General features: G+C 38.6%; 1 protein-coding gene and 1 long non-coding RNA gene across 9 annotated transcripts in view; both read left to right on the top strand.

The window, feature by feature from the left end:
* The window catches only part of nup98 (nucleoporin 98 and 96 precursor), a 39,653-nt gene extending 35,215 nt beyond the window's left edge, over positions 1 to 4,438 (top strand). For all 8 annotated transcript variants that reach the window (XM_087133039.1, XM_022252797.2, XM_087133041.1 and 5 more), the window contains 3 exons: positions 368 to 486; positions 704 to 886; positions 1,342 to 4,438. In XM_087133039.1, coding sequence (XP_086989165.1) covers positions 368 to 486; positions 704 to 886; positions 1,342 to 1,488 — 449 coding nt within the window. In that variant the 3' untranslated portion in view covers positions 1,489 to 4,438. The remainder of the gene's footprint in view (positions 1 to 367; positions 487 to 703; positions 887 to 1,341) is intronic.
* A 485-nt stretch (positions 4,439 to 4,923) lies between these two features.
* LOC110990660 (uncharacterized) lies at positions 4,924 to 12,583 on the top strand. The gene is made up of 4 exons (XR_002599910.2): positions 4,924 to 5,081; positions 5,756 to 5,868; positions 7,349 to 7,435; positions 10,713 to 12,583. It is a non-coding gene; the product is annotated as an uncharacterized LOC110990660 (long non-coding RNA).
* Positions 12,584 to 13,892: the final 1,309 nt, after the last annotated feature.

Raw genomic sequence — 13,892 nt, 5'->3', positions numbered from 1 at the left:
GCTTTTACCTTGACTCTACAATCTCCAACTGCCGACAGTGTTTAACATACCTTTTTCCATAAATTTTCAAAGCTTGTAATGAATAAAAATTGGATTCAAGAACTAGTTCACAAAGTTATAAAATCTGTCCATAAGCAGCTAAGAGCAAAATACATTTTTACATGTATGTCACTGTTATTCAGAACAAAAGCCTTGCATTTTTTTCAACCCCAAACTAAGCATGTTGTGAAGTGGACAAATTTATAGTTAGTTTTATAGTTTAAATTTATAGTTTAGTTATAGTTAAAATACACAGCCCCAGTTACATTTTTGTACTTGCCTTGTCATCTTAACACTGATTAACCAATTGAAAATTTTTCTCTTGCAGAGAATTACAACTACTTGCTAGGTCTTCTCAAGGAACTTGTTCCCTCAGAGCGATCTATCACAATCCAGGATTGGACCACTAATGGGCAAGTCTTCCTGGATTTCATCAATATTGTACAGGTAAAGACAAAAACAGCCGAGAAATATGGCGTTGGACGGCAATTTAACATTTACATTTAGTTAATATAACAGTTTATAGTAATCTTGTGAAGAAACAAGAGGACACATGGATATCTGTGGTTAAACTGGACATGTGTAAGACCTGTTTATATTTTCAGCACATTATTTCGGCATATTGACTTCGAAATCTCTTTGTACTTCATGCGTTTCTTTGCAGAGGTTGGACCATCTGCAGCACACTGAACCAACTGTCTATGAACTGGAAAAACTGTACCCAGATGTTGCTTCGCTTTGTAGCCGTGTCGGTAGTGTGACTTGTCGAACTGCGAAGGATCGTCTTTGTCAATCAGAGATGGCTAAAAGGACAGCTAATGTCATGAAGGCAGTGTTGACTCTGCAGGTATAAAGCCAAGATATTTGATGAAGACGAGTTATGGCAGATCTTAAAAGTTTGATATAAGATTCTTGAATGCAGAAGGTTTACAAGCAATACACATTGAGTGATTACGGTGGAGCTGACAACATCCTGAACAGCTTGGATTGGAATTGAACCCACGAAGTGTTTACTCTTACACACATATTGAACAAATCTGCTGCAGGCTTTTCAGAAATTACGAGTAGAACCTGAATCTAGAAAATCGAGTTTTCCAAGTTAAAAAAATTCTGATAGGTGTTCCATTCATGTGCAGTAAAACAAATTTTATGCTGATTTATATTTACAGGGGTTTTGAGCTATTGTGTGTTTAATATTTTGTACTTTAACCTATCAACTTTCAAAATTAGTCTGCAAGTGTTTGTCTATTTATTGTTTTATTTATTATTTATTGTTGATTCTTTGTTGATCATTCATTGCAGCAACAGTCTTTGCATCCAGACAAGTCAGTCCGCCTACCATCTCGGTTACTTGCACCCCACGTCGGTAAGCTGCCCATGCCAGAAGATTATGGTCTGCAGGAACTAAGAGAACTCACTCGTAGCTACATGGTAGAGCTCACTGCATGAACCTTCAAAACAACACTTCATTCTGTTACAGTTGGGCAGCGGGTAATGGAAATTCAGAAGATTGAGAATAGTGTTAACTTGTAAGTATGAATAGTCAATAACACTGTGTGTAGTTCATCAATCCAATCTGTGCTTAGCTGTGGAGGATGGGATGAGAAGTGGTTGATGTTACCACTGATATCAAAGTGATTGATTGCATGTGCAAACTGAGTGAAACAAGAGAGCAAGGTGTATTGAAGTGTATTGCAATGGTTTCTTTTGTGGAACATTCAAAATGGAAACATGGTTGGCAGAAAAACAGCACTGAAGTACAGAAATTAAACATGGTTGGCAGAAAACAGCACTGAAGTACAGAAATTAAACATGGTTGGCAGAAAACAGCACTGAAGTACAGAAATTAAACATGGTTGGCAGAAAACAGCACTGAAGTACAGAAATTTATGCATTATCATCACTAGGCCCAAAAGAATTGAAAACGTTATACTAACCACTTCCTGCCGGGGCATTTATCAATGATGATGATGCTGGGGTGGGATATTTATCCTTTTTTTCTGTTTTCAAAATTTTTTTAAATTCCTGTCTTCATTTACTGGACACTACAAACACGTGAGGGCATGTCTGGTGTCCACTCTAGCCAGACAGACAAAATCTATTGACGCCTGAGTATTTCAGCCAGGCCTGCAGCCTTGTAAAAAGAGCCCAGATTTTGTGGTGTTACGTAATATTCTTTTGTTCATGAACCTGGCTTAGTGCACTGCTGACCTCTTTTCAATAGGGGCCAGATTAGCGTGCAGCGGTGCTGTGTGGCCCATCGCTGCGGTGGTGGAGTGCTTTTGTCCCCCGTGGTAATCTGCTGGCTCTAAATACCCCAATCCGTGGTATATGGTTTCAAAATAACGCTGGATTATCTCGACTTCTGAGAGTGAAAAAATGTAATGCCCAGCAGCCTGGTCTTTTGTTCGGAGTACGGTCTTTTGTTACAAGGCCCTGTTCCCTTTGTCCGAGTTCGGAGACCCCGGCCACACATATAAAGCATAGGTGTCCGGATCCGGAGTCCCCAGCAGGAAGTGGTTAATGAGGGTTTCCATAGAGTTGGAATCAGCATTGCTTCCTTCCACTTCTAACATAAACGTAAAAGTTACCTTAACCCAAAGAAAGTGATACATGAGCCATTTCCGATATTTAATGACATAAAGTTACATTTGCTCTTTGTTGTGCCTTTTGCCTACCATTTCCTATCATAAAAACAAAAACCCAGCTTTGTGTGCTTAGCTGGGGCCAGAGAATGGGTCTTAGTCAACCTGCTATTCCTCTGGAAATCCTGTCTCTATTTGCCTCATGAGGATATGATATCATGTTTGCCTACATATGAGTATATAATTATCCCATAGTTTTACAGGTTATGCATTGTTGTTTCCATGGTGTCTCAGAGGCTGCTTTTGTTATTTTTAAATGTAGTCACAACAAATGCAGAAAAGGTTTACTTGAGCCTATCCCAGTGATACAAACTTACCCTCAGAGGATGTGTTAATGCATAACCTCTATTCTACTCTGCAGGTAGGCCTGCAAGTATACTTTTTATAATTGCCTGTTACTAATGCTTTCAATGAATCAAGTAGCTAATTTTTCTTCTTTTTTTTTTCTTGCAATTTTTTCATGTAAAGTTTGATTAATTAAAAATAAGAAGCAAGTGGTCTGTTTGGAAATTGTCAAAGGGGACTTGTTTTTTGAAAAAGTTCCATATATAACATGCTTAATAAAGTGACTATTGATCCCTCAAATATAAAAACAACCTAATTATTGAAACATTAATAGATGAATTGAGTAAACAAGTACTTGGTACTTGCATGCCTAGCCTGGGAGTTATGGTCTCTACTTAAACTGCTGTTATCAGAAAGGAATTTCTGTAAGATAAATTATGAAGTCTTGTAAATATTATGTTATACATGCACATGTACAGACTTTTCTACATTTCATTGTCATGTATTGCTGACTTCAACCACGATTTCAGATGTAGGTTTTAAATACAAATCACAGAATAATTTAATTTCTTGAATATTTCCAAATGTTCTTATCGTTTGTTAGAAACAGGTTTACCTTTTCATTGCATGGGGCCAGGCTGTCTCAGTGGGAAGGTGTTGTGTTTCTGACGATGTCTTACATTTCATCAAGCATAGTAACTTTTCATAGATCTCTGCCACCTTGTTTTATCTTCTGAGTCCATGGTAACGTGTCAGAGCTTGATATTGCTTTAAACAAAAAGAAGTTACCTATTTTCCTTCCATGAAGCTATTTCAGATGCGTGCTTACTTAATGAGCCCGAGTAAGACCAACAGAGGGTGCAATTTTCCTTGCAATGGAGGCTACTGGTCAAAACTGCCCTTCATGCATCTGTTATGGTGTTGCAGCTACCAACAAAATGAATACTCGCCACCAACATGGCTCTTTTCAACTAGTTAGGGGGTGCTTCTGCTCGAGGCGGAGAGTTATCAGAGGGGTTGCATGAGAAACTGGGCTGAAAGTGCTTGATGGTTGTTGTTGCAATTGTTAAAATGCTGTCTGTCTTCTCAAAGGGTAATTTCTTATTATTAATCACAGTTTATTGATTTCTAGTTTTGAATTTGACAATTTCTTTTTTTGGGGGGGAATGTTTTCTTGATTTGCCCCAATGATGACTTATTAGATTCAGCTTTTCACATTATACCTTGGAAAAATGCAAAATCATTTTCAGTTTTTTAGATCTTTCTGCAGATGCTGGTGTATATTGTCTCATATAGTTATTTTCTTTGTAGCATGGGGGAAAAAATGGACCCCTAAATTTGTGTGACTTTACAGATTTTCTTTTATATTTGAGAAACCCGAAGGCCTTTTGTTTTGCTACAAAATAAACAAGAAATGTAAATAAGTAAGGACTTCATTATGATATGAATAAATCAAATTCAAAACAGTTTGAATGTTTCAGAGTTGATTTTTCTTTGTTCGAGTTTTTCCCATAAGCAGAGCAGTAACATTAAGATCCAGCCAATGAGATCCCACAATGACAAAATAGTGTGAACTCCGTGCAGTGAAGACCCAATATAAATAGCAGACCGTCTGTCTCTGTTACACCTTACTTGGTTGAGGGCGCTGTTGAATAAAAAGCAATACAGAAATCATTATTGAGGGCGCTATTTGAGAGTCAATTGATAAGTTTTATTTGCTTGAGGGCGCTGTTTAAAAAGTTATTTTAAAAAACTTGCTTATAAAATGAGGGCGCTGTTTAAAGACTGTGCAGCGCACTTTTTAAATAGCGCCCTCAATAGTTTTTCTTTTGGCCAATGCGTTTCTGTAATAGCGCCCTCAAGAAAAAATACAAGATTGTGTCCGTATTTCTCAAATAGCGCCCCCTAAAAAGAAATAACGCCAAACGTTTCCGATTTTTTTTCAATAGCGCCCTCAAGAGAGTAAGCATTTGCAAAGAATTCTTCATGTTCACTCACAGTTGCTAGGTGAATTAAGTGGAGAAAAGACCGTTTTTTTTTAACAAAAGACCAGTCAGTCTATTGGGTAGACACAAAACTACATTAGGATTATCGAATTCAGATAATGTAAAGGTAAGTCTGAATGGCAATATATGTGTATGGAATTTCGGTTTATCTTCTTTGTTTTTGTTGGGCGCGATTTGGTCCTTATGAAGGTGTTATGTGTCGGTTGATAATTAGGCCTACCCTAAACCCGGAAACAGGGCCCAATGTATAGCCTCCTCCTTCGTCAAGGCGAGTTTTCTGCAATTAGCAACCTAGGGGATAGGTTACCCCGTAAGTACTAGTAGTGAACATAGAAGTGCAATTTCGGCTCATAAAATCCTGCGGATGTCTGATTATGCCCCCGGACATCCAGAGTACCTAGGCCTAAACTTTGTTCAAAAGAAATCACTATCATTACGTCGGTCCCTGTTTATGGGTCTAGGCCTACCCAACCCCCAGAACTGCCACACTCATGGGAGCACAGACTTGGGTGACAAACCCCGCAGTTCTCTTGTTTCTGGGGGTAGGCCTAGGTCTAGTCGATACTGACATAGCCTAGACCACGTATGTACCGGCACAGTACTACTAGTGCCAGTGGTACTGAAAATGAATGAATCTGGCAATAGGTTTTTGATAAATAGGGTTTTTTGGGGGGAGGAAGGACAGAGCTTGACGGAAAAGCCTCCATCTTGTGTCTATATCATAACACTACAAATTAAGTATTCCTCCCTTAGTGCATCATCTCTTGTGCATCATTACAGATAAGCTTTGTGACAGACTAACTTCTTCAATCACCATGAAGACAGCTCTGCTTCCAGAGACCTGTGACTAACCAAGCATCAAGCCAGAAAATAAAAAAGTTTTATATTTTAAGGTAATATCTTTGTTTGTTATTGGAACTGAGCAAAATAACTCTTGGAATTTATAAACATCATTTTTTGCATTATGCAGGTGAAAAGATCTAAAGAATGCATGTCAGCGATAAAACCAGAGAGAGGTTTTGGCCAAAATGACTTCAGAAAAGTTCCACACTTCATAAGATCATAAGATTCATAAGATCATCGATCATATTCACCAGGATGTTTTTAATGGATATTTTATTTACAGCAAACGTTTGGAGGTTTCAAAATAACCGTAACCATTTAAATTTCTTTTTATTTTTGAAAATAAAATTCCACTGTAAAACACCAATCAAAAGAAGTTTTGCAGTCATCCCCATTTTGGGCAAATTTCATTACCCCAACCTCCATACTGAAAAAAAGGAAGTTTAATGCAATTCATTTTGCTCGAGAGAAGACATTTAAGATTTTTCCTTTTTTTATGAAACTTTTTCCTAAGTTATAAGATTTTCATTTTGCATAGTTTTAACATTCCTCAACATCATTTTGGATAAAAGTCCACTTATTGTAACGATCATTTCATTTCTGTTATGAGGATATTTACTGCCTAAGCTATACATCTAAAATTCTGTACAAGCAATAAATGTCTTTCTTTTGTTTTTGAGCAATGTAAGATGTTTATTATCTTGCCAGGTATAGATTAATGACTGAACTGAAATCGTGAACCATTTGATGAAAATCATCCCCACAAATTGAACTTTCATGTGAATCATACTCACTGAATTTGATACATGTAGTTTGAGGAAAATTTCCCTCACTTGGATGGCTCAGTTTTTTGGACTTCCCACCTTATAAAGGAGAAACACGTTCTTTGAGAAGGCAGTCAACTAAAGATGTGATTTTGTCCGATTTCAGAGATCCCGGCCATGCATATAAAGTATACATGTCCGGTACCGGAAACCCAGGCGGTAACTGGTTAAGTTCATGAAAAACAAAATGTGCTGTTTCATCACAAGGAGTGATCAGGAGATCTCATAAAATACCTTTTGAGTAAATTCCGTGCTAAAAATGATTCAAATAAAACACAAAATCTTATAAACAACTTGGCTATTTATTCCAAAAATGTGTTTGATAGGGGCAATAACTGCACATGAACACTTTGGGTGCACATCCTAATAAAAGCAACTGCGAAAGCATTAAATTTGGTATTGTCAGATCATACCGAGCACCAACGACGGCATGAATATTCACCTTCCTATACTGCAGTACACAACGTTTTCAGGATGCAAATTACGAGTAAAAAATTGCAGCAATGATCATGGGGTACAATGGGGTTTTATGGTTGTGAAATTTATGTATGTGGTGTGTAGCAAGCATTCACTGCGCTCTGGCTATGGACATACCGGGCATGCCAGAAAGTGGTAATTGGCCAGATGTTACAGCCTGGGCAGTTCAAATTCTGTTTGTGTCCTTCCTCCATGCATCCATATTGATACTTTTATTTTATTTGCACAGGACTGTGGCCGACTGTCACCATTTGATGTCACAACAAAGAAATAAACAGTTCTATCACCAATCAGAGGTCACATGACAAAGTGAAAGGTATTTCTCTATTTGTTTCTGTTCTCAAATTCACAATAATAGCCAGTAGTCACTTTGGTAAAAATTATGGCAAGATGTTATACATGAAGCATTTTTGAAACTTTACATTGAGGATGCTCAACAAACTGGCAATGATGAAACAAAGTCGAGTTTCAAAGTATATTTGGAAGATCAAAGAACATCACCTGAAAAAGTTCTCTTTCTCAACATAATGGCATTGAGTTGAGCCCCAAAATTATAACATTTTACTCAATTTTTCATAATCAACAAAAGAAATTCTTGACCCTCCATAAAATACAGGTATTACTGGAATTCAAGGAGAGGATTTAACGTCTCATAAAGGACACATTTATGGTGTACTATTTACGACAAACATGTCTCTCTCTCTAGCCTCCCTCCAGGTGACGCAACCAGATGACACGACGGCACAACGGCTCCCTTGCGTTGTGCCATCGGGTCGAATCGTCACCTTCTTACCATTTCGTTTGTACACACACGTCGCGGCGCATCGTGCCGGCGCCCGTTGCGTCATGCTGTCTTAGGTCCTTTCCTTGTTGCATTTTTTTCTGCCTAAACATCGGCCCTTCCGTTGCCCGTCGCATTGTGCTGTTGTGTCGTGCGTCGTGTCATGCATCGCATCGCCTGATGCACGACGCGACGCACAACGCGACATGTGCTGTCACCCTTTACTTTATGGTGTTTATAGAGGGCGCCTTGACTGTTTTTTCCATTTCCGTTCACCTTTCTTGCAAAGTACATGCAATTCGCTCTTTGGTGTTGATTTTTCATTGTTTTTATCTCATTGATTCATTAATTGGGATTAACTTCTGTCATTTTATTGAAAAAATGATAAAAGAGCAAAAGAAAAACCGAATATGTAGGAACTGCTCTCTCAAAATAAGTGGAAACCACAAGCTCAGAATTTGTCATTCCTTAATTTCCCAGCCAGTGGTTTATTTTGTTTTCTCTCATTTCCGTCCATCGCTCTTGCAAAATACATGACATGAGCCGCAGGCGTTGATTTTTTTGGGGAGGGGGATTGTTTCATCCATTCATCAAATTTAATTAGTATTTGTCATATTTAATTGAAAAAAAATGAAAACGAGCAAAAAGAAAATTTGCGTATGTAAGTGCTCTCATATAATAAGTGTAAGCCCAGAATTCGTCACTTTTTTATTTACCCGGCTGATCCCTTGTTCGAATGTCTGTCCAATTTCTTTTTAAGACCGTTGATGAAGATCCCATTTGTAGTAGATTTGTAACCTTATAAATATTTCTCTGTGGTCCATGCTGGCAGTTTCCAAGTAGTTCTCCCACTCCTTCAGACAATTTGTCTACAATTGTACCACTGCAAGTTTGACCACGGGTTTAGGTAGTTACCATCCAGCCTGCTCTATATTATTACCCTCAGAATATTCAGTCTTCCTTCAGTTTAGTCTTCCTTGTTAACTTCATCAGCACCACACTTTCAATGATATTAGTCTGCCGGCGTGTTTCTTAATAAAACATTGTAGATCCTGCTACCATTGTGACGGTGTCTTTTCTTCCTCTCTGTTTGGCCTCGCGCTTAATTTCTCATCAGATCCGCATGTTACATTTTTGCAAGCACGTTATAATGATTGCTGTATTGTATCTTATATTAGAAAAATCAGAATTAGATCAGGAAAAGCTAAAACATTGTTGTGGCTTACGTTATATATAATGTTATATATTTCCTGAAGACAATGCTGATTAGTCGCCAAGCTCTTTCTGATTACATTTGATTTAAAAAAAGGGAAAAGAGTTTTTTTTTTCAACAACTCACTCTTAATGAAAACACAAAGTTAGAAAGAATCCACGAAAAAGAACAACAGAATCAAGGCCTGGTACCTATGGCATGTACTGTGCAAGCACGGGCCGGGGGAAGGAAATGAAAGAAAACAGTAAAAGTGGCCTCTATAAACACCATGAAGCAAAAGGCAACAGCACGCATCGCATCGTGCTTCGGGCAACACGATGAACGACACTACATACGACACGACGGACGACGTTTAGGCAGAAAAAATGCAACAAGGAAAGGACCTAAGACAGCACGACACGACGCACGACACGATGTGTCGTGTGTGTACAAACGAAATGGTAAGAAGGCGACAGTTCAACCCGACGGCACAGCGCAAGGGAGTCATCGTGCCGTCGCGTCGTCTGGTTGCGTCGCCTGGAGGGAGGCAAGAGAGAGAGAAATGTTTGTCGTAAATAGTACACCATACACATTCAACAAACCGAGATTTTTCACACACTGTACAAGTTTTTAATCAATGTCATTTCTTTATGGCATTTTGTGCCTCTATTTTAATCTTAAATTTCACATACTAATTTTGCAATTTATTGAATGCAACAATCACTTAGAAATCCACATTCAAAGTGCTGTCAAAATGTGTTATCTTATAATGTTTTTTGCTAGTTCTTTATCCTTGTTGGCTAAAACACGGTCATATGTGGTTGACTAATATAGGTTAGTACATGTACATGAACTTTGTGTCAGCATTAACTGGACCCGCACCAAGACTTCTTGCATGTATGAATTCCAGAAACGAGTGCCCTGGTGGTAAAACTCGGAAGTATTGACTGGTTACAGCGCCCTCACATGACAAGAACAGTGAACAGCAACACAAAAACTGAATCTAGGGAAGAACCAAAAGCATTCCCTTGACTTACACTGAATTGCTGGTTTAACAGCTTACAAGTTGTATGGTTGAATTAAAACAGTTCAGTCATAAAATCCTGAAACGTTTCATTTCTTAGTACACATTGTAAACAGAGGTGTGTCTTAAAACACATACGGACTGGCCACTCATGCACGTCTATGTGCCCTGGGGGCCTGTGAGTAACTAGAAGGGGGGTTCTATGTAGGTATTCATCTTGGCCTTCAGCTGAGGAAAATAAAACCCTCTCCTGGTCACTCATAGTCCCTGTAGGCACATAGACAATACTAATAACCAAATTATGCCAGTCCATACGTGTAGGTATATATTTTAGATTTCAATGAAAGCCTTACTGAGCTGGCATGTACAATTCCAACAAGTTCTAAAATCGCTAACTGGAAGCGCTACAGACATCCCACTGTAGACATTAAAAGCAGAATCTATTCAACAGAGGTCATACTTCAGTTCTCTAGTGGACATGTTGATGATAAATAACAGTTTGAGATTTGAGGTATATGTTGATAGTTTTAGTTTGTTGTAAATTGCTGTAGAAGGCTGTCCATAGTGAACATAATCATTTGGTTTTCCTTCATCAGGTAGTGGTGTCAGTCAGTCCATGTCACTGAAGACTCATCCATCCTAGAGGCATGTCACAAACAGCTTCATATGTCGTTGAAGGCAGGAGTTGATCACACAGATGTCCAGAGGAGTTAGGAATGAACTCAACTTGGACCCACTGTGGAAGGAGAAGAATAGAACATTTTTCTCATTAATTAAGAACTGAAATTTCTTAACACCAACTTTGATTTGATAAAGAACTGTGAATGCTTATTATACATCATGTTTCTTGGATAGGTAAGATTACTTTATCTCATTGTAGGGACCAACACTGCTCCACTCTTGTCAAAATTGCAGCACCCCTATTTTTCATTTTGGAATGGTCGCACTACTCAGTCATGAACCTGCACGAGTCATGACCCAAGTGTGGTCATTCTTGAATAAGACCACACTGAGAGGACATCAACATCATCTCTGTCCATTGCAGGTATGCTGGAGATTGTTCATTTTATTCTGATACATTTTCATTCGCACGAGTTTGGATTTCTTATATATCATTGAACTAGAGTGGGATCAAATGGAATTATTAGTCACTGGAAAAGCTTCCGATCTAGAAAGATGAATTGTTTTCAGATTTAGTTTGATGGTTGTGATTGAGAATATTTCTGAGAAGTGAAGTTAGGAGCAGAGTAACAAGTGATACATGTGTATTATTGTTTTTATTAAGCCAAGTATTTCTTTTATTAGTTTATTACTTAGTAGATATCATGTTAATCATGAGTCCAACTTTATTTAGCTTTCCACTCTTTAAGCGCCTTTAATGAATTGTGCACAGGATGACTTGTCTGAAGTATTGAACTTGACCTTTCAAAGTTTGGAATAAGTTTAGTAGCGTTTCAGACTTAGTGCTATTCTGTTAATACTTCAGGGCTGAGTTGCTATGTTCAAAGTTCTTGCTTCATCTGAATGGGAAATAGGACAGCAGTCCATGAAGTGAATGTAATTGACAGTTGTTAATTGGTCTGATTGGGGAAAATGAATTTAATTTCATTTGTTCAATGTGTACGCCACAGATTGCATTCTTGCAGAATTTGTGTATAACATAAAACTCAGGTGGCAGTGGGACCATGGAGGAAGGAGGGGACCAAGGAGGTCCAGTATGTGTATACATGGAGACACTGTGTGAACACACAGTTATATAATGAGTTAGTGTTTCAGTTTGGGAGTTGGTTCACACAGCCCAGCCTACCACATGTGGAGCAGAGGGCCTAGTGGCCAAGGGTTGAATTATGAGGGCTTGACTGAGCTCTGTTTTAGTGTTCTTGGCTAAGTGCAGCAGAAACCAGTGGGGACAAGAACACCCTTTTTTCCTTGTGAATATTTAACGAAGCCCGGCTTTAAGAAGTTTTGGCATGGTTTTCATTCAGTCATAGAGCAAGAAACTTTGTAAACCTTACTCTGTTATTTTATAAAACCATAGAGAAAAGACAGAGATAAACTGTATTGATATTATATTACATGTCATGGCAAGTTGATTCTTGAATAAGACCACACCGAGAGGACATCAATATCATCTCTCTCCATTGCAGGTGTAACATCATACTTATTTAAAAGTTAGAGCTGATTTCTCATTAATGATTTATCAAACAGATTTAATATACGTGCAAAGTATACAAGGCATGATCTTTGTGAAAGAATGGCGTATCGCCCAGTGGTATGTGGTATGCTTATGTGAACACTGCTGTGGCTACCCATGAAAAGATGTGAGCGGCACACAGAGATCTTAATGACAACCAGTGTTACCTGTGTATGACATAACATATAGAATGGCAGTAATGTTTTTGACTTGTTAAATTGTTCCTCTGTGCTTGAGAGGTAAAGAGAGGGACATAAATCTTGTGTTTCCTTATTTTGTCTTGTCTAATCTTGCATCTGTTTTTGAAAGAATTATTCATCCTGACACTACATATTCTTTATGCACTATCTTTTGAAGGTCAGTTCCTGCAAAAAGGTTCAAAGATATTAGTCTGAGATGGAAAAGCATTCCCAACTTTGTATGAAATACTTTCAAAATGTTACCAGCTCTTTTAAGACAAAGGGCATCGGGATACAAGTTGAAAACATGAAAATGGCGACTGCAGTGTATAGCATGCAAATTAAGAGAAATGCCTGCAAAAAAATGCAAATTCACCCTACAATTGATGACACCAAGTAGAAATGATTACACGTATCTGTTGGAATTGACTAGGCAGGGCTTTTTAAGCACTGTGTAAAAGAACTTGATTCGGACCAGAGATGGACAAAATAAATCTCAATTTTAATTTCACTTAGTTGCTTGAGACTTTTGCAGCATACTGTTGAAACTGTTACACCCACCCACATTTCAAAGGCAAATTGTACGAGCACCTCTAGTGTATTACGCCTTACCTTCGTGATGTCCGAGCGTCAGAAACTGTCGAAAAACAACTGATTTTGGCAACCGTGGGAGCGCCTGACACTACAATACTACTCGTCATGGGACCGGTCCAGGAATGACTGGAATATGTAATCCAAGTAGTGAACCACGTGACAGGTAACGTGACCTAATAATGAGGATGAAGGGTGGGTGTGGCTCCTCAAGCAGGATCGGAAAGGAGTAAGGAGGGTACACACTATACAATTCCTTGGCGAGTAATAGGAGGAGACTATGATGCGAATACAAGACGTTTACAAGGTTTGGCTCTCATTGCACACACTAAACGGAATGGGTCAAACGGCTGCACGAAAGACCAATTCTTTTGTTGGATTCCCTTGTTCAGTCTTGCCCGAACAATAAAATGTTTCGAGGCTTACCGAGGATTAAACGCCGCTATCTTTCGTTACGCTTGAGTGAACAACAATGGGGAGAATTGAAGCAGAAAATATCCAAAAGCTCGCCTTTAAAAGCATTTTAGCCAACAAAATGATGCTTTTTACAGAGGAAATCACATAACAAACCGGGCTATAGTTTCAAAATTCGAAAATTCCCCCGGAATAAAAAGTCGGCTTTTTTTCGATGGTGGGTTCCACGCTGAAACTTTCCATCTCCGAACGTAGGTGGCGCTGTTTAATTAATCCGCTCCATAGCTCTATACGTATATTTTGTGGCTGTGTGATAGCTCGATGTGTGAATAAACACACCTGCCTCATGGGCGTAGCCAGGAGTTTTGGGGGAGGAACATTTCAGGAGAAAGGGGCAG

This window comes from Acanthaster planci, linkage group LG02, assembly GCF_054643075.1.
Source record: "Acanthaster planci isolate LZ-2023a linkage group LG02, COTS_SCS, whole genome shotgun sequence".
Classification (NCBI taxonomy): domain Eukaryota; kingdom Metazoa; phylum Echinodermata; class Asteroidea; order Valvatida; family Acanthasteridae; genus Acanthaster; species Acanthaster planci.
This window is presented reverse-complemented; position numbering and strand designations above follow the sequence as displayed.